Source organism: Cervus canadensis, chromosome 8, assembly GCF_019320065.1.
Source record: "Cervus canadensis isolate Bull #8, Minnesota chromosome 8, ASM1932006v1, whole genome shotgun sequence".
NCBI lineage: Eukaryota > Metazoa > Chordata > Mammalia > Artiodactyla > Cervidae > Cervus > Cervus canadensis.
The window spans coordinates 18,268,129-18,289,212 of record NC_057393.1 but is presented as its reverse complement, the minus strand read 5'-3'; the positions used below and the strand labels follow the sequence as shown (position 1 = coordinate 18,289,212).

The 21,084-nt window shown below is 40.5% G+C and overlaps 1 protein-coding gene across 6 annotated transcripts in view; it reads left to right on the top strand.

Moving 5' to 3' along the window:
- Positions 1-21,084, top strand: part of VTI1A (vesicle transport through interaction with t-SNAREs 1A) — a 368,250-nt gene that overhangs the window by 261,827 nt on the left and 85,339 nt on the right. The window contains exon 9 of one of the 6 annotated variants that reach the window (XM_043475446.1): positions 1,678-2,589. The exons of 4 other annotated variants lie outside the window; for them this stretch is intronic. Coding sequence is in view for 1 of the 2 variants with exons in the window: in XM_043475445.1 (XP_043331380.1) it covers positions 1,678-1,681 (4 nt within the window). In the remaining variant the exon portion in view is untranslated. Of the gene's footprint in view, positions 1-1,677; positions 2,590-21,084 lie in introns of those variants that run through there. One more of the 6 variants, XM_043475445.1, reaches the window with a different exon arrangement.

Sequence of the window (21,084 nt, the reverse complement as noted above, 5' to 3'; positions counted from 1 at the left end):
CACACAACTGGTGTGGTTTGTGTAAACCACCTCAGATCCTGTGGGGAATAAGGCAGCAAAGAGATGACTGTTTCAGTCAGTTATTCTCTGCCATGTTGTTCACAGCTCACAGGCTGTCCTCTGGGACAACAGAAAGCGCATTGTTCGTAGAAATCAAGCCTACAGTTTGTGAGAAACTCACACAGTAGGCGTCATCTCAGTCCTTCCTACTGTCCAGATGCCAGTGTGGTTCTCTGTGTTATTCCTTGTTCCTCTTTATCCTCATCAATTCTGTGTCCATTCTCCAGCTGAAGATATTTCTGATATTTACTTTCACGGAAATAACAATCACTTATAAGCCTCGCTTCATCAATCCTCCCAGCTGTCCAGTAAGATAAGTCTAGAGTAGGGAACACAAGCCCCTCACTATTCCTTCAACATTTGAATGAGTCACCAAATTAGTAACCAAACCTAAATCTCCTGGTTCTCAGGCTGCTTCTCAGTTCTTAACCTACCACCAGCCAGAAAGTGGTGGGTGTTATGTTATATTCAGCTGGTCAGTCAGTAACTTAAATGTATTCTTGCATATTTCCTTTGATGGGACCAATACAGAAGCAACATGTATTTTTGGTAAAAGCTCACAGACTGTGGAGTAACAAAAATCAGAGTCTTCCTGGAAATGTTCATCTTCTTAATAATTTGTCTGCTAGACCCACAGTAGGACTCAATATCTGTGGACTAAATGATATAAATCCAACCAAAGGTATAATCCAAAGGGGAAGAAAGGAAAAAAAAAAATAAAATGGGGGAGAGGAGAAACTGAGGAGAGAGGCACGTTCCCTCCTAAAGAAGCTGTGCTTCGTGCAACACTTGGCCTGTAAAGAAAATCTGGCATCAGGACAGGCTTGCCCCACCCCAGTTTTCCACTCACATTTCACTTCCACGCCTCCACCACCCCAAACATGAACCAGTTTGCTTCTGCTGCTAATGGAGGCTGGTGTCGGGTCAGGGCATTGTGACTGTATAGCATCTCGTTGTGCTGCGTGCATATTTAATGGATTCAGACCATCAGGATGTGCTCTCCTGTTGTGGTTTTTAAATTTGGAGCGACAGATGTTGAGCAGCTGTAAACTTCAGTGGAGCAAAAGGTGCATCTAAGATGAAGAGGCCTCTACAACCAGGCCCAGATTGCAAGATACACCTTCTAGTCAACTCAGGAGTTCCATTGAACACCTATCTCCTGTTCCTGACACAGGACTCATGTCCTACCTCCAGGAGCCTCTTTCCATGTTTCCCTGTCTACCTGACTTCACCTGGAATGGCCCTCACTGCCCATCCCATTCAGAACCTCTGGGTTTGGAGGCTGGGCTCCTGGTCCACATGGATAGCCCCTTCCTCTCAAGCCCCTTTCTCTCTCTGACCACTGTGCGGCACTGGCCAGCCCAGTAGAGCACTAGTCCTCACTCACTACTTAAGCCTGTTAGGAATCTAGAAACCGGGACTTTCCTTCTCAGCCTCATAACTGGAGCACCTCGCGTATGATTTCTTAATCATCATTATTGTCATGATTGTTGTTGTCGTCTTAATTGCCATTTATTTAAAGAGCACCGAAATGCTAAGTGCTGTATAATCATTATCTCATTTCATTTCACCCTCAGAGCAAACCTGTAAGGGAGGCATTATTATTTTCTTTTACAGATGAGGAAACTGAGGCTTAGCAAAGTTCAGTCACTTGGTCAAAGTCACACAACTATCAAGTCTCAGCCAGGATTGCAGCCAGTCACGTCCATCAGCCTTAAGAGCTCAGCTCTCCTTGTCTGAAACCTGATACCAGCTGGGTTCTCATCCTGCAGTCAGCCTTCAAGGAACCTAAGTAACTACATGTGGTCAAAGTGAAACGTCTGTTTACTGATCAGACTATGCTTCTGTTAATATGTTTTAATTTAGAGTATCAGTGATGTTTTCCGCAATAAGCTAAGAGTCAGAGTTTTAAGAAAATATCCATGGCTGATTCATGTCAATGTATGGCAAAAACCACTACAATATTGTAAAGTAATTAGCCTCCAACTAATAAAAATAAATGAAAAAATAAAAGAAAATATCTAAGCCTATTTACCAGCTCCTTTCACCTTAAATGGAGGGAAAATGCTCCAGTAGCCCTGAACAACACATGTTCGTATGCCAAAGTTGGCATATAAAGTGATTTCCCAAGAGGTTGCTACCATAAGACCAGAGGCAAAAATGGCAGAAGTCTTTGGCGCTCTCCGCGTCCCTTGGTGCCCAACTCTTTCCCTCCATTCCTCCCACCCCAGCACTTTTGGTCACTTCTGATGGTCTGATTCTCCTCACTGTGACCCCATCTGGTTCAATCTGTCCCATACATGTAATCCCCAGTGAAAACAGCCCACGAGAGCAGTCTGAGGAAGGAAAATCACACAAGACTAGGGACATGACCAAGTTTTATAGGAGTAGAAATAAAAACTGTTAATACTGTGATTTTTTTTTTTTTTTTTTTTTGGTCACACCAGGTGGCATCTGGACTCCCAGATCCCCAACCAGGGATCAAACCTATGCCCCCTGCATTGGGAACACGGAGTTTTAACCACTAGACCACTAGTGACAGTTAATATTATTACTATTAATAATAATAATAGTTATTATTATTACTCTGGACTTTTACCTCTGCTTTGGACAGCCCACTGTTTTTCATGCTGTGTTGGATCTCTGACCAAATTCGTCATTCTGTGTCTTTCCCCTGCTTCACTTGTCTTCGTAGTACATATCACTCCCTGGAATTGCATTATATACTTCTTGGCTTATTAGCATCTCTTTACATCTACAGAAAGTAAGCTCCATGAGAGCAGGAACTTTGCTTTGCTTGCTGCTGTAACCCTAGCATCTGCAAGAGGGTTTGGCACATAGTAGCTGCTGAATAAATATTTATCAAATGAAAGGATCAGCCGCTTTTCATGCCTCTTCTGAGCAGGGCAGCTTTTACTTTTTAGCCCAGTTTTTGTCCAAAAGAACAAATTTAAATAGCCATCAAACTTGTGATTTTACTGTAATTATTGCTTGAGAGGAGGTGAATTTTTTTGCTTTAAAAGGCCAATTTCAACTCAACATACAGAAAACAGTTAAGTAAATACTAGCTTAGGTGGTGTTCATGTGCAATAAAGTCAGGAAAATGGTATCTGAGTATCTGGCAAACACTGTGAGGTCAGAAAACACTGATCTAACAAAATGCACCATTATATTAGTGGATATCCTTCATGTGAGTAAAAAATTGTATTGATCTACACAATTCATTTGAGCCGACTTTTTCAGCCTCATGTGATGTGCACGGTATACACGGTTCTCTCAGAATTATCTTTGATGTTGGGAATTATAAGTAACGTGCATAAAATTAAATCCAAAACACATCCACATTTGACTTTAAATGTTTACTCTTTTAAGATGTGCCCATGATTTTAAAGTTTAAAAGATGTACCCATGATTTTAAAGGATTAAACCCCAGGGATGTATTTTTTTTTTTATAATTTTTTTTTAACCTTTTGGGTCCAATGATACTTAGTAATTTAGCATGTAATGATGGGGTAGGATCAAGAATATTCAAGAACAAATTGTACCATATTGTTAGTTCTCCCTAATCTTGCAAAAATGAACAACTGCAAATTTTTAATATCTCTTGAAAGTGAAAAGTGAAAGTTGCCCAGTCGTGTCCAGCTCTTTGCAACCCATGGACTATACAGTTCATGGAATTTTCCAGGTGCCAGAATACTGGAGTGGGTAACCTTTCCCTTCTCCAGGGGATCTTCCCAACCCAGGGATCAAACCCAGGTCTCCCACATTGCAGGTGGATTCTTTACCAGCTGAGCCACAATATCTCTTGAATCTCCCAACAAAAAGAAGGACGATATATACTAATGGCTAATTTAAATGCTAAAAAGGCAGGGAGGGCTTGACAGATAATCCCAAGTAAACCAAATTAGCCTCCCCATCATTATGATTCTTTTTTAAAACACAGCATTTTATGGAAAATGTGTTCCGTATGTTTTCATGATGCCACATTTCAGGAAGCTTCTGTGTGAAAATCTTTGCAAATGAAATTATAAAATTAGGATTAGTGGATGGGACAGATGACTGGACAGGGGGACATAAATAGTGGGGCTGAAACCCTCTGTTAATAAAAAATATTGGTTTCCATATTTTAAGAAAAAATATCTCATGCTCTCTGTCTAGACCCCTAGACCTGTAGTCAGTGAGTCTGTACACTTCTGTTTCCCTGCCAGATACTTGTTCCTGGCTGGAAGACACTTTGTGATATTTGTTTGATGACACACACCTGCTGGGTAGATGAAAAGCTCCTGCTCCTGAGGATGAACTACTTCAAGGGCACAGTAAGCTTCTGAGAACTTTGGCAGGTTGTCCTTAAATCATTTGAGCGCATCTTGATATCACCTGTTGAACATATCTAAGATGCGTGCATTTACAGGCTTGTTGGAGGCAGAGTCGCTAACCCCAGGGAAGAGATTTCAGAATCAATAATGGCTTTGTGAGTGTCCTGAGACAGGGAAGACACACTGCTTGTCCCAACCCACCTCTAGCATGTGAAGTGATGCTCTCAGTACTCAGGATGGGAATTGGCCCAGGCACCTGCCTCCATGGAGTGGACCATCCGGAAGGGGCGATCTTAGAGGAATCCACGTAAGTGTGGTCCAAGGTACAGAGATAGGCCAGGTGGGAGAATGAGGAAGAATGAGGGTCCAAGGTGAGGGAAAGGGCCATGAGAGAAATTCAGATGAAGTGTTCACCTGGGAGTTCACGGCACAGAGAGAGATTTCCGGTTGAGATTAGGGAAGAGTATGGGATGTTTCAAAAACATGGTGACAGTGTCACCAGATACTTTCTTTGAAGCCAACGTGTCTTTACACGTTCATCTCCACCAACACTTGTTGAGCACCAGCTACTAGGACAAGGCAGGCCTTAGGCAGTACCAGATACAAATCTAAGCTATTAATATCTCTGTCTTAGCATGGTGAGAATACATACCTACACAGGAGTATAATTATAAATTTAAATAGAACAATAGAGGTACACAAGGAGTTCTTTGCTCTGTTGGGCTTTCTGGAGTTGGCGATGCCTGGTCTGAATTCTGCAGAGTGAATGTGGGTTAACCAAAGAAGAGAAAACAGAGACTTGGAGGAATTAAAACGATATCTTGTGCTCAGAAACAACAGGCTTTCTGGTTTTATTGAATAGTGGAAAAGGTAAAGCAGGATCAATGGGTACCTTGGAGGGCCCAGAACTTCCTTACCATCTCACCAGCCCCTTGCCACCACTGCCTGAGTAAGCAGACAGCCCTTGCCACACAAATGCAGCTTCAGAGCAAGTTCCCTCCTGCCCCTTGATGCCCTAAGCGCCTCTGTATGGAAAATCCGGAGATTCCATGAAAGGGGGTCAGGGACCTACTTCTGAGAAGCTTAAGCTCTGAATCATGAGTGAGTTGGGATATTACTTCATTTAGAGTTAGAAGGAATCTTTTTCCATTACTTTTATCTGCGTTGTCAAGAGGTTATGATTTGAAATCCTTGGCTCCAAATGCCCTATGCCCTCGGTATTATTTATGATACGAGTCTCCTTTCAGGTCTCCTGCCCTCCCCTTCTGGTTGTATTTCTGTGTAATGAACCAAAATGTAACGGCTTAGAATAACAGTTGTCATCTCTCAAGATTCCTGTGGGTCAGGAATTGAGGAGCAGCTTGGCTGGCTGCTCCGGCTCAGCATCTCCTGTGAGGTTGTCCTCAGGTGGAGCCTGTAGCTGAAATAGTTGGGAAGAGAGGATGGAGGAGTAGCTGGAGACGGGCTAGGACGTTCTCCTGTTATCTGTTAATCAGCCTGAAGGTTTTTCCATGTAGACTGTCTACCTGAGCTAGTCTGGGCTTCTTCACAGCGTGGCAGCCTCAGGCTTGCCACCTCAGGCCCCCAAAGATGAGTTTAAGAGCAAGGCTGCATGACCTTTATCACCCTGGTCTAGGAACGTGGCTCAGTGGTAAGGAATCTTCCTGCCAGTTCAGGAGACACAAGAGACATGGATTTGATTCCTGGTTTGGGAAATCCCCTGGAGGAAGAAATGGCAACCCACTCCAGTGTCTTTGCCTGGAAAATTCCGTGGACAAAGGAGCCTAGCGGGCCACAGTCCATGGGGTCTCAAAGAGTCGGACACGACTGAATGAGCACTGACTCAGAAAGTCACATAGTGTCACCCCCGCTGCATTTTATTCCTCAAGACAGTCCCGAGGGCCCACCAAGTTTCCACGGGAAGGGGCATAGACCCCCACCTCTTGATGCAGGAGTGGTATGGTTGGGGAAAATCAATGAGATAGAAATATTTTGTAGCCAGTGTTAGAAAATATAATGTGCCACACACCCTTCAAAACATTTCTCTGCCATGCAATCCTTTAAATTACTTAAATATTATCAGTAATTTACTTATCATGGCTGTTGCCCAAAAGCTTTCTTGTTCCCTTGCCACACCAAGATCGAAGCCTTCAGTGCACACACGTGAACCAAAATACTTGCATTGTCTACATGAGAGTCAGTCACTCTAGTGTATCTAGTGTATGGCATTCCTCTCAAAATGATAACACTTTATAAGCATTTGTCCTATTGCCCCATCTTCAAAGATGCTATACTTCAATTGGGCAGGTTTTTTTTAAATTTATTTTTTATTGAAGTATAATTTATTTACAATGTTGTGTTGGTTTTTTGGGTACAGTGAAGCGATTCAGTTATACATGTATATCTTTTATATTCTTTTCCATTATGGTTTATTATATGATATTGAATATAGTTCCTTATGGTATATAGTAGGACCTTGTTGTTTATCCACTCTATATAGAATAGTTTGTGTCTGCTAATCCCAAACTCCCAATCCATCCCTTCCCACCCTCCCACCCACCTTGGCACCCACAACTTTGTTCTCTATGTCTGTGTGTCTGTTTCATAAACGGTTCATTTGTGTCATATTCTAGATTCCACATATAAGTGATATCAAATGGCATTTGTCTTTCTCTTTCTGACTTAACTTCACTTAGTATGATAATCTCTAGGACCATCCATGTTGCTGCAAATGGCATCATTTCATTCTTTCTAATCAGGGACAGTTAAATCCAAATATTGTTCGTCTCTTTCTCTGAGAGGCTCCTTTTTATGTTACTACAGCAAACTAGAGCCTCAGGAGTGAACGATTTCCGGTCTCTCCTTATTTGCCATTCACTGGGTGTACTGATGGCGCTCATGACAGGTTGGTCAGTAGCATTTTCTGAAGTACTGGATGTTTCAGGGAACAAAAAAAAGAAAAAAGTTTTAAAAAAAAGGTTCAGACTTTGGGCTTAAGGAACTTTAAAAAACATGAGCCTATTCTTGGTAGGAAATCTTCTGATGTAAAGTTAAACTATTGATGTAAATTTTACATTTTTAAATAAGTACTGTTGCAAGTATGCTATTTTAATGAGGACTTTTAGTTTTTACACATACATAGTGAATAGAAGTTGGATTCTTCTAATGTTTTCTGTTAAAAATATATGATATATGAGCACTGGGTTGGAGGGGATTTTTCACCCTTGTATAACCTAGAAAAGAATATAGCTCTATTTTAAAATCCCTTCTAGTTCAAGAGTTATCCAAGCAACTAGTGTTGACCAAGGTGTTGAATACACCAGTAATAATAATGCTAGCCTTTCATAAAGCTAAGTAATCAGGAATAATGCTGAAAATAAGAAGACAGTCATTTATTTACTCTGTTTGGCATTGTTAGTACTAATAATGCATTTCAACACAGTGGAATTGCTAGCTAATGCTTTTGTGACTTTTATGCAGGTCATTGTTATTTAAATGAACAGTCGACTGCACTGTAATGAAGAAATGCAAGCTTTCCCAACTCAGTTATCAACCAGGATTCTAGGAAAAAGAATTTGTGTCTGCCTTCATTCACAGAGCAAACTGGAGGTCACTGTTTTCAATATGAACCTTTTTTTAGCGTTTCAACAGTGAATAATTAGGAGCTGCTGCTTCTGAAATTACCTGTATTCACTGTAGAGAAGGGAGGACTTTTATCTTCCACGATGAAATACATTTTCTCATTCAAATTTCATCATTCTTTTTTTAAATGGCATTTTACACCGCTGAGTCAATCCTCGGTAGCATAAAATAAAAGAAATACATTTTGTGTGCTGCTATAGCCTTGTTTATTCAATTTACTTCCTTAAATTTCAGCTCTGCCTTGAAAAATGATCCAAATGCAAAAATGGGCTTAAAGCAGTTGAACATATAAAGCAATTATCCACATGGAATACTATTATACAAACACACGTGTTCTTTGCACTTTAATTTAAATTGAATTGATCTTTGATCCTTATAATTTAAAGATCATGGGCTTCTATTGAGTTTTTAACAGCTTTAAGATACAGTTTACATAGTCTACAATTCACCCATTTAAAGTGTATGATTGAATGGTTTTTAGTATATTCACCAAGTTGTGCAGCCATCACCGCAGTCAATTTTAGAACATTTTCATCACCCCAAAACGAAATCTGGTACCCATTAGCAGTCACTCCCCAATTCCCACTAGCCCCTTACAACCACTAATCAACTTTCTGTCTCTATGAGTTTGCCTATTCTGGACATTTCGTATAAATGAAATCATGTAATATGTGATCTTTTGTTCCTGGCTTCTTTCACTTAGCATAAGGTTTTCAAGTTTCATCTGTTGTAGCCTGTATTAGTACTTCACATCTTTTTGTTGCCTACTAATATTCTCCTGTATGGATATTACAAATTTTATTTATCCATTTATTAATTGGTGGACATTTACATTGTTTCTACTTTTTTTTGGCTATTATAACTAACACTTCTATAAACAGTCACATCAAGTTTTTGTTTGGACATATGTTTTCATTTCTGCTGGCTGTATGCTTAGGAGTAGAACTGCTGGGTCATATGGTAACTCTATGTTTAACTTTTGAAAAAGTGCCAAACTGTTTTCTAAAGTAACTGGACTGTTTTATATTTCCACCAGCAATGTATCGGGGTTCCAATTTCTTCACATCCTCGCCAACACTTGTTATTGTCTGTCTTTTTGATTATAATTATCCCAGTGGATGTGAGGTACTGTCTCTTTGTGGTTTTGATTTGCATTTCCTGGTGTGGCTAAGATGTTGAGCATTTTTTTTAGGTATTTATTGGCCATTTGTATTTCTTCTTTGGAGAGATATCTGTTTCAATTGAGTATTTTAAAATTCTGTTACCTCACCTTAGGAATGTGGCTCGCAAAACTAAGTTGGAAACAAATATATCTTTCTAAAGGGAGTAATTTTCAAAACAGATTTAAAATTGAAGACATTGTTTTTACAATTGTAGTATCTTTGGATTATACAAGAATTGAACTGCTGTCAGAAATCAGTTTACTTCTGAAACTATGTTCAATTTGATTAGCAATATGTCAGATCTTCATGGTCCCAGAGTCATACCTAGAAAATGGCTTAAAGATCTGTTTGTCCAATTAACTCATTTTACAAATTAGGTAACTGAGAGCCTAAAAAATGAAATATGTGGGTCATACAGAATTAGTGATAGACTTAGAGCTCTATTCAGGTGGAATCCAGAGAACCAAATGTCTCTACTTAATGTAGAGAAAATAATGCATTTTTCAAATGGGTTCTCAGTGATTAATAAAAAAAAATAATAATAATGATGATGAAGTGCTCTGCAATTAGAATCCACAATATTTATTGTTGGGTACTTAACACATACTATTTTATTTTAACCTCATGGTAGCATGTGTAAGATTGATAATATTTTTCTGTCCCATTATGTGTAAGGGAGCAGGTTAGCTAACTTGTTGAATGGTGCCTGCATAGTAAGTGACAGACTATAACCCAGACCTTCTGATTCCAAGTTCATAGTTTTGTTTCCTCCAGTCTTTACAAAAAGACAGCATTGGCACATTGTTACCCGTGCCATCTTGCGAACCTTTTACTGACACAAGTAATTTTGAATCACTAACACAAGTAACCGATAGGTGGCATCATGGAGCATAATTTACCATCATTAATGTAGTTATTTCGCAGCACTAATGTACCTGACTTTGGAAATAAAATCTAAGTTTCAAGTCACAGAAGAATTATTTGAATATAAAAATATTATGTACATACAATATATATAGTACATTAAAAGATCTACTAATATAATAACATATTTCTAGAGTTCTTTTCAATTTCAAAGAGCTCCCAGGTGGTAAAGAATCCACCTGCCAATGCAGGAGATACAGGTTCAGTCTCTGGGTTGGGAAGATCCCCCGAAGAAGGAAATGATAACCTGCTCCAGCATTCTTGCCTGGGAAATCCCATGGACAGAAGAACCTGGCAGGCTCCAATCTATGGGGTCGCAAAGAGTCAGACATAACTTGAGCAACTGAGCACATACGCACCATTCAATTACAAAGCGTTTGACTTACACTTTTGATTTGCTGTTTACAGTTATGCAGTTAAGTTTTTCATTGTCCTTGTTTTTACGGGTTTGTCATTTATGATGGCACTAAGGCCTGAAGGACGTGGATTAGTTGCTGTAGTCATGATGTCTCGGTCAGAGCTACATACCAGGTGCAAGTCTCTTGGCTCCTGTGTAGGCCTGTGTTCCCTCCAGTGTACCATGCTGCGCCTTAATGATGTGCTGAAGTACACCCATTTGAAAGAAGAGGAGACTTTATGCCATTATTCCAGACAACAACAGAGCTCTGAACAAGTAGAAGTTCTAGGGAGGCAATTTTGAGGCCACATAAAGAAGACTTGATCTGCCCAACAATGAAATGTGTTGTCTTGTGAAGGAGTGAGGTCTCTTGTCATTGAACTGCTCAAGCTAGAGCTGGATGACCATCTGGGAGGAGGCTCTAAGAGGGATTTCTGCATTATGTGTGTGTGTGTGTGTGTGTGTGTGTGTGTGGTATTGTTGTCGAGAGAAATGGGGAGGCACTCACAGTCCCTTCCAACTATGAGATTGTGGATCTTTGTTGTTACTTAAGAGAATAAGCTGCTTTAAGGAGTCCTTTGTATCCTTACTGAAGAAAGAAACTGACTCTGAAAAACTCCTGTCTGTACAGAGTTTTCTGTTTAACAGAGAGTAACCAAATTCATCAGCTTGAATTACTAGTTGCCAAACAGAACAGCACTTCCCATCTATGTTTATAGGCACTCTGCACAACAAAGGTCCCATATTCAAATAAGCTTAAATATGAGCCTTTAATGTGATATTGTCCTTTGTGACTATCGGAGAGGAAGAGAAAATGTGCAGCAGTGTCGGTTGCATTTTTTATTTTGCAAAGCTGTTCAGAAGCACATTTGGCAGTCTTCACCCAGTGATTCCTAGCCCTGGCTGCACCTGAGAATCACCTGGGGAGTTTTTTAAACACACCGATGACCAGGCTACACCCCAGACCACATGAATCTAAATCTCTTAAGGATGGGTTCCCAGCGTCAGTGTTTTTTAACAGCTGTCCAGATGATTCTTCTGTGAAACCAGAGTTAAGATGAACTACTCCAGTGTAAGCATAAACTCAGCAAACTCCAGACATTTGCTTTGTCATTTTGGCCACTCTTTGGAACTCAGATAATCCATTCAGAACCAAAGCTCGTAAGTTTTAGCTAATGTGGCTAAATTAGTCAAAACTAACATGGCTCATGTGGCTGGAGGCAGCATCTCACAGTAGTTCACACACTGCTCTAGAGCCAGAAAGCCTGACTTTTTCCACTTACGAGTTCTGTGACTTTCGGCAGGTTATTTTCATGTCTCTGTACCTCAGTTTCTTAATTTGTAAATGGAGATTACAATGCTACCCATATGATGAAAACTAAGATAAAGACCTGAAAGAAAATAAAAGCTTGACATATTATGACATTACAATCGTCATCATCATCGTTGTTTTGCTGCTGTTACTAGTAGTAGCTGTAGCAGTAATGCTCCTGGCATAGGAGCTAAGCTTCTGTTGAGAAAACAGTCTGTTCCGTACAAGGCTGCAAACAGGACTGACCTTACTTGAAAACTAAAGACTCTTTTCAGCTACTCTAGCAAGAGTGTACTCCCTCAGATTCAGAACTTTCCAATGAAGTGGAATGTTTTGCATCAAGTTTTTTGCAAGAAGCTGAAGCTTGAGCCAGCCAACCTCCCACAGCTCTCTCCAGCTCTTTATTCTGCATGAAGAATAGGTCAGAGCTCTGCCAGCCAGGAGCCTGGGCTGAAGGGTGGTACTGGGTCCCTGCTGGATAACTGGGAGGGCCATGAAGCACTGTGTATGGGAGGCTGACCTCCCGAATCCTCTGGGTAATCTCATTTCCAACCGCCACCCTGCTGAACCGTGGGACCTACGGTCCAGAAAGCATGGTTGCTATTCAATAGGAAGCAGCAGCTCCAAACTCCAGCATCCGTGGCTAATCGTGCAAAAAAGTAAATACAATTAGGGTGTGTGGGACAGCCTCAGAGAAAAATTAAAGTGCACAATTAGGCCTAGTTTCTGTTTAATTTTCAGTTGAAGAAATAACTAAGGTGGCTGTAGTCATTGAGGGTACAGTAGCAAGAGTCCCTGACTCTCTCGGGTTGAGGGCAAGTGTAGACATTTCATGGATATTACAGGTTCTCTAGCATACAGTTTCCATCGAGACAGCCTCCAACTGCAATTGTAGAGATTGGTGGAATATTCCTAGGAGGAGCTCAAAGGATTGTAAGGCTGAATAACATCTTTGTCTCGAGAACTTATGTGAGAAACTGTTTTTTTTTTCTCCCTTTTCTCCTATAAGCATTTTGTGGCTCACCATTGCAGACACTGCATATCTTTGTAGCCCACAAAGTCCCCATGTTAATAGTTGTTTGCTAGTTGTGGTCACTTAATTGAAAAAAGCTGGCATGGAGATATTACAGGTCCCAATAGGTCATTTTTGTATCAAGTATGGTGTTATTACCTTTAACTAAACCCCTTCCAAATCCAAATTTATTACAGTTCTTTAAATGCATTAATAACATACAAGAGGATAGACAGAGAGCTGGAGAAAAGATGTGTGTGGCCTCAAATATGCCAGTCATCTACAGTTCTGAGGGTTGCTTGCCATGGCATATTGCCAGTGGTGCATTATAGAATCCCAGATGGCATGGTTCCGTGGGTACTCATTTTGGATTTGCTCTGGGAATGAGGTTAAAGAGGATGCTAGGCAATGGCTGGAGTTCTCTTCCTTGCCTCTCCCAGAGTAGATCCTGAAAGCCTCCATCCCCTCCCACCAATCAGACAGCTGCCCCAACCTCTCTTGGGGATTGTGGACTCATCGCAATTGCTGCCTCCCCATGAGTTCCCAGGCATCTAGTTACCCAGTTCTGCAGAGGCCAGGAAGACTGAACTCCCTTGTGTGACCTGTGCTCGGCCTCCACAGACCCTAGGGCTCCGGCAAGTGTGGTGGGCATGAATTCAAAGACTCGATAGATAAGGGTTGTGTTTTTCATCAGCTTGCCTGTCATAACTTGCTTTATTTTCTGGGAGAGTCTCTCTCTTAAAAAATAAATAAATAACCTTTTCTCACAGAAATTTATATAACACATACAGAATTTATATAACCCATACAGAAAAAAATAGTGTAGTGGACCCCCATCTCCCAATACCCATCTTTCACAATTACCAACATTTAGCCATTCTCGTTTTGTTTTTCTTCCCTTTCTCTTTTGTTTTCCCAGAGTATTTTAAAGCAAATTCGAGATAATCTGATTTTAACTGTACATATTTTATTAATAGCATGTAGCTGTAGTACACGCAGAACAACTTTTCAAAAACTTCACTGCAATACCCTTATCACAACTAGCAGTTTTAATGATTGCATGCCCTGGTCAGGTTAAGTTGTGTTACAAACATCCACAAATAACTGGGCAGTTTGAATCAGGATCCAAACAAGATGCACCTGTTGCATTTGACCGACCTAGCTTTAAGCCTCTTTCAATCTATTACAGATATTGCTCCTGTTTTTATAGCATTTATTTTTGTTGAAGAAACCAGATCATTGTCCTGTAGAAATGTCCACATTATATATTTGACCTATTGCATCCTCATTGTACTGTTTGATGTGTTCCTCTCTCCTCTGTACTTCCTGTAAATTAGTGGTTAGCTCTGAAGACTTGATGAAATTAAGGTCCAATTGTATCACATCAGGAGGCACAATAACCTTTATTGATGTCAAGATTGATAGTGGGTTCAGATATGGCCAGCCTGATTCATCCATTATGAAGTTGTCTATCTACCTGTTAACAGTTTCAGTTACTTAATAATCACTATCTACATCCATTAGAGGTTACAAAATGGAGATTCTCAATTCTGCCATTCTTTCTGCATGTATTAGCTATTATTCTATATATTAATAGAAGAACTTATCATCATCAACTGTTGGCTCACTCTGAAATACAGTTTGTACAAGAGAAGCAGGCATAAAAGCCTCTTTCCATTGATTTATCAGTTTTCAGAATACTGAGTTGCTCCAGCAACCTCCAAAAGTGACCTATAAGATTTGTTTGTTGTTGAATACTGTTTAAACACTTAAGGCTTCATCTGTTTCATATGCATCAGTCCACTGTAGTCATACTCTTTGATATTCAAAGAGCCCATCTCTCATCAATGGGAACACCTTCTAGAGGCCTCCAGTCACCTTTGAATGTAATTCCTCTAGTATTTTCTGGCAGGTTAAGGTACCCCAGGCTCCTGGCCTGAATCTGGAATCAACTGTTTCTACAAGGAATCCCGGTCCCTTTCTATGCATGTAAAGGCCACAATCTGGGCACTAGGGGTAGATTCGTTCTTAAAATGGTTATATTTGTGTTAGAATGGGAACCCCATCTTCCTAGATATCTCATTATTCCAGCACCTTGTGGTCATCTGGCTCCACCTGGATACTCCCTGCCTCCCACACACTTAGAGCAGCCTATGCTCACCTCTCCTCCTCCCAGACCCGACCTTCTCTCTCAGTCTGTCCATCCTTCCCGTCTAAGTCGGATGCTTCACTCATCTTTGAGCGTCTAAGATGCCAGCGTGAAGAACACCTTCCTACTGCTAAAGAATAGTTTTATTCTTTTCACAGACTAATTTTTATTTAATTTGTGAAGTTAACCTCCTGTTGCTATCCAAGACTTTGGTAGACGAATCTCTCGTCTCTTTCTTAACCCAGATGAGCAGTGCTTTGAAACACCTTGGAAATGGTCAACCCAGTCATCAGGTCAGGGGAAGCTTCATGAAGACAAACACCCCTCAGGTGTATGTGTTTCCCTGGGAATCACAAGTGGGTGCATGTTAAAATTTTTAACTAGAGTTGCTGGGTAATGAAAAAGTGTTGAGAAGTTAGTTTATCGGAAGCATTTTTCCACATACCACTGGGTATGTCCACATACACATTTGAACATAAGATGAAAACTTATGGGAGAACATCCTTCTCGCTAGAAAAATGCACATACACATAAAATTTTATAGACAATTTCATGGTCTTCAAGGCCTTCAGACTATCTTGGAGTTGAATTTATTTTCACAGACCAGGTCCTGCTTTGACTGGCTTGTTGGAGGCTGCAGAACATGGCAGTGGGGCACAAGTCTGGACGGAAAAGCACAAAACAGGAATCAGGGTGCAGGCTTTCAGTTGCTTCACTGAACATTTTTCATTCTTTGGTCTAGAGCTACTCCTGATGCCAGTCCATGAACTGTATGCTGTTATCCTGTGATGTTGTAAGCATAAAAATTGAGAGTAAACATTAAAAAATATAGTGATTTCCCCTTGCCACAACATCTAAACACATGGTTGATCGACTGGTCTCATTGAACAGGGCATAAACCATTTTGGGTGCTGTTGAGTACACGTTAGATAAGTTGCATGCGGCTTGTCATTAATAGAACTCCATAAGGAAACGGCAGCCCACTCCAGTGTTCTTGCCTGGAGAATTCCCATGGGCAGAGGAGCCTGGTGGTTTAACATAGTCCATGGGGTCGCAAAGAGTCGGATACAACTGAACGACTAAGTACCTATTAGTCCTCAAAAGTTTGGAAATGAAACATCCAAGCAAAAATTGGGCCTTCATCTAAGATAGTGAGAAGCATCAGTGGTAAAACCCAAAATGGCCTTGCTCAGCCTGCTCTTGTGTTGTTTGAACCTGTCTTCCTCCAGCGTCTGCCTCCATCGAGCTTACAGGGCACACAGTAGGCCCTCATTAAATGTTGCTGAAGGAAGACAGAGCAGAACCAAACTGCTCTTCCAAGAGAGAAGCTGCCTTCTTTCCCGAGTGATACCCGCATAAAAGATCCTCATGATCCCTAAGGAGTCAAAGTTGTATACATGAAGAAAATATGATAGGAAATAAATTATAAGCAGTCATTCTTCATGAATACCCCCTAGAACATGGGACGAGGAGAGGAGTGTTACGTAGCTGGTCCTCATTGTAGAAGTCATGAGCTTTTGGAGGTTTGTATTTCAGTGTATAGACTGTATGAATCAACAAGTCAGTGCAGCAGATGTTGTCCATTCTCAAGGCAGAAAAACCACTGTGCAGTAGACTGGGCTCAAGCTTAATAATACTAACAGCAGAAAGAACATTAATCTTCATAAGAAGATTTTATAAATGAAAGGAAAAATGATACAGTATTATCTTTTTTTACCCTCCTGTCATATCTTTCTACCTTCCCTGAGGATCCAGGGTTATTAAAAGTCTGAAAGCTCACCTTTAGCTCTAAGACTCCTGGAAGCCCGAGGACCGACCGACCTCAATAGGACCCTGCGCTCCCCTACTTCCACCTTACCCCCCATCCTCTGGCCCCAGTAAAGCCCACCCCACACTCCCAGCATGCCTTGCAGCTGCCCTGACGCTGTGCAGCGCATCTGTGACACGGGGCTGCTGAGGGGACAGTGTGGCCCCAAGTCACCAGTTGTCTCACTTACAGAGAAAGGGAATTAACTCAGGACATCTTCTCAGATTCTTGGAGCCAGTCCCTGCGTAAGCCTTTCTTCCTCCCTCTCCTCCTCCCTCCCCCCCTCCTTTCATTCCTTCTTTCTTTCTCCCTCTCTCTTTCTTTCATCTATTTTAAATTGAGTAGAATCAGAAATATTATCTACCAATAGCAAAAGAAGAAGCATTGAGAATGCTTCACACAGCTGATGAAATCAGCAGTAGATGGTGTAGGGGGGTCCATGTGGCAGAATGACACCCGGTTTGTGTTTATCCACAACTGTTAAATAACCTAGAAATATCTGGGAATAATTTTGCTTTTTAACATCCTTTCAGAATAACACAGGCTGTTTGCTCCATCTCATGAAAAGAAAGACTGAAATAAAATAAAATAAATTGCTTTCTTTACCATGCATGGGGCACTAAGGGGATAAAGGAGCCTTCTATAGTATGTGGGCCCAGAAAATACACAATTGCTAAAGTCTGATATGACCTTTGTCTCCACAAATAAAAAGACTGATAACCCCAGATGTCACCACCACATTTTTTAAACACATATTTCACAAAGGGCTCAGCTTAGTGACTATTTTCAAGTACAAAGTAATTTCCTGAAATGGAAAAAAAGAAATAGAATCACGCCATGTACGTGCAAAGAGAGGGAGTGTTGGGGGTAAGTGGGGCCTTGGTTACCCCTAGTGTTCTCCATCAATATCTATCAATAACCATTCCCTGCACCAATGCCCTGACTCTTCTATGGGAGTTTTATGGTTACTGATAGCGTGATTATGGTAACCAGTTGTAGAGCACTTCTATGTACCAGGCATGGGCTAAGCCCTTTATATTAGTGGATTTTTAAAAACCTTCCACAATAGCCCTAAGAGATAAGTGTTTTTATTATTCCACCTTATGAGTAAGGAAACAACTTACTCAGATCATGTGTCTCCCAAGCTAGTCTGGGAACTGGTTCTAACCTATCAACTTTACTAGCCTTTAAAAGGTTTGTTTGTTTGTTTGCTTTTGCTTTTGTCTTGAAAGTTTAAAAGGAGAGGCTCTTTGGCTCCTTGGCTAGAAGGGTTCGAAACCACTTTTTATCCCCAAACTCACATAAGCCATCAGAGAGAAAAGAAACTGACCTCAGTACTATCACTGAAAGGTAATAATTAATGAAAAAGGTGTCATATAAAGAGGTCAGTGACTCGAAGCGTATGTTTCTCTTGGATTAACTTTTCTAACACTCTTTAAATAATGTGTTGATATCAGCACAGACCAAAAAGAATGCAAACAGACCTGAACAGTTCAAATCTCTGGGAAGAAAAATATGAAAATAAACCTGTTCTCGTAGCCTTAAACAACTGCTTACACTTCTTTTTCTGCGATAATAATTGTGATAATTACCACTTATTGTGGGGCTTTTTTTTTTATGCCAAGCAATGTGCTTATCTTTAATCCTCAAAGACTGAAATTGTCTTAGTTTTACAATTGAAGAGGTTCTATTGCTATATATAATCTTAGGAAGACTTTCCCTCCATGAAATTGAGCGTATTCAAAACACACAACAGGGAAATTCCCTGGGAGTCCAGGGTTCGATCCCTGGTTGGGGAACTAAGATCCAGCAAGCTACGGGGTACAGCCCAAATTGAAACAAACAAAACACAAAATATGCAACAGACATTTCAGGAAAAACAGCACAAATTGATGCACACTTCCAAGGGATCTATACAAAAATACCCTCTAACAAGGCACATACAGTGGAGGAACAGCACCCCTATGGTGTGGTAGGTTATCATTGATGGGGATGCCATCAATTAAGCAATTGAGACACAGTCAGTTCACACCCCATTTGAGAAGTGGCTAATTGTGGGCTGGACACCCTTGGTGTAACCTGTGAAATATTCTGTCAAACACTTGGAGAGGGGACTTATAGATTCTCAGTGCTGCGAAGGTACTGCCAAGGGTCATTCCTGGCTGTGATTCTGGAGAGTTCTTCCAACCCTCTTTGTGGGTAGCAAACCTGATATTCCCCAGAAACTTCAAGGGCTAGAGGTTGGCCACACTGGCCTCTAACCCAGAATCCGCACCATCTGGACGTCTCTCCCCAGCAGCGTTGCCTGGGATGAATTATGTAACTTCTCTGGACCTGGGTCTCATCACCATAGTTCTCAGCAATAGGGCATGAAAATAACACTAGCCATTTGTATAAATGGCCCTGAGCTCCTTAGAAGTGAAAGTGTTAGTACTCAGTCATGTCCAACTCTTTGTGATCCCATGAGTTGTAGTCCAAACAGGGTCCTCTGTCCATGGAATTCTCCAGGCAAGAACACTGGAGTGGGTTGTCATTTCCTTCTCTAAAGAAGATCCCATGAACTAGCTCGGTTATTCTGAAGGTAGAAATGAACTTGGTACAGGAGAGAGAGTACAGCTACAGGTAAACCATAGGGTTTTTTTTCCATTCTATGACCCTCATTTCCCTGCAAAGACTTTACTAGAACTTAAGTTTTTTATTTCTACTTCTGAGAAGGCTTCTCTTGGAGTTTATTGATAATTCCTCCCTCACACCTTTGTAAAAGAGATTGGGCCTTGCCAATTGATAGTCACCTTGCTGCTTGAACCATCTGTCCAAAGAGCAACTATAAGAGGTACCTTTAAATTCATTTAGAGTCAGGGCTGGTGCAGAGCCAGCATGCCTGGGTGTCACTTTCTGCCAGTCCACCGACACGGTGGAGCCCCTGTGACAGGTGACCTGTTGACACTGGCAATTCATTTCTTATCAGTCTCTTAGGCTAAAGCATTTCTCCTTCCCGTTGATCACACCCTGTACCTTTAGGATTTTCTTAAACATCTCCCTCTCTTTCCTCCATATTCTCTCTTCCCTCTTTTTCCTCCTTTCTTTTTCTCTCCTCTTTTCTCTTTCTTTCCCTTCCCACTTTTCACCTCAGCATTATACTCAACCTTGTCAATAAATCCAGCAAGTGACCATGAAAAGACCAATTCTAACTGCAAAATGGCAGCTCCACCTCAGCTTGGAAGACACCAGGGAAAATGAACTTAAGCCATCAAAGACTTCAGAAGAGGTACTAGGAAGGTGGGATTTCACATGAGACATATTTTACAATGAAAATTCTGCTATAAAAAATAATCTTTTTCTTATTTTTTTCCATGATATAGTCTGAATAATGTATACCAAATGCTAAGAAATTATATGTAATTAGTCTGGGTAATGTATAATTTCCATTTGATTACATATATTAAAGTGATTAAGCAACTTCAGTTTTTCACTAGTAAATATCTGCCTTCTTTGTTCCACTCTGGGACTATAATGACTGTTTGCATCAAGTGTAGGACTTGTTCAGAACCCATGGGAGCAAACATTTGAATGTTAACCCAACTCGGTTAACTGATATCTGTGAATCTGGGAGACAACATGATGTTAGCTCTTTAGGAGGAAAAACCTGAAGAGAGATTTACATCCCATCTAAAACCATTATGTAATTTTTGTATGGCTTCCAGTAAGAAAATTGAGTAAAACGGCATGGATGGAAAGCTATATTTAAGAGAAGTTATTCAACAAAGTATGTGACATCGTCAATACCTTTAATTTTGCTTAGAATAAAATAAAATTTTTGACATTTCAGTTTTTAATTAATGACTGCTATTTACTTCTTGTACAGCCCTTCTATATGTTTATTACCACATATTTATAGCAGGTTTTTTTTTTCCAATTAGAGGATAGATTTCATCCTTTATCTTTGCAGGTAGCTGATCCAAGACATTTTTATGTAAATGGATTAATTAATTGGTAGCCTTCATTTGAAACTTAAAAAGAATGTAATCCTTTTTGAGAGGCATTAACTGTTTTTTTCATAAACAATTCTTAAGCACCTTGTCACACAATTAGAAATTGGTTGACAGCGGTAATCATAATATAATGCATTACCCCGTACCACATCACCTTTTTTTCAAGGTGATTAAAAGAACCCATTCATTAAAAGGCTGTGTAGCAACTTTGCTTGTAAAAATCATGTTTGGGGGAAACTTAAGGGGATGTATTGATGAAACTTTTGAACAAATGACATCACAAGTGAAATTTCCTATACAGCCTTTGTGA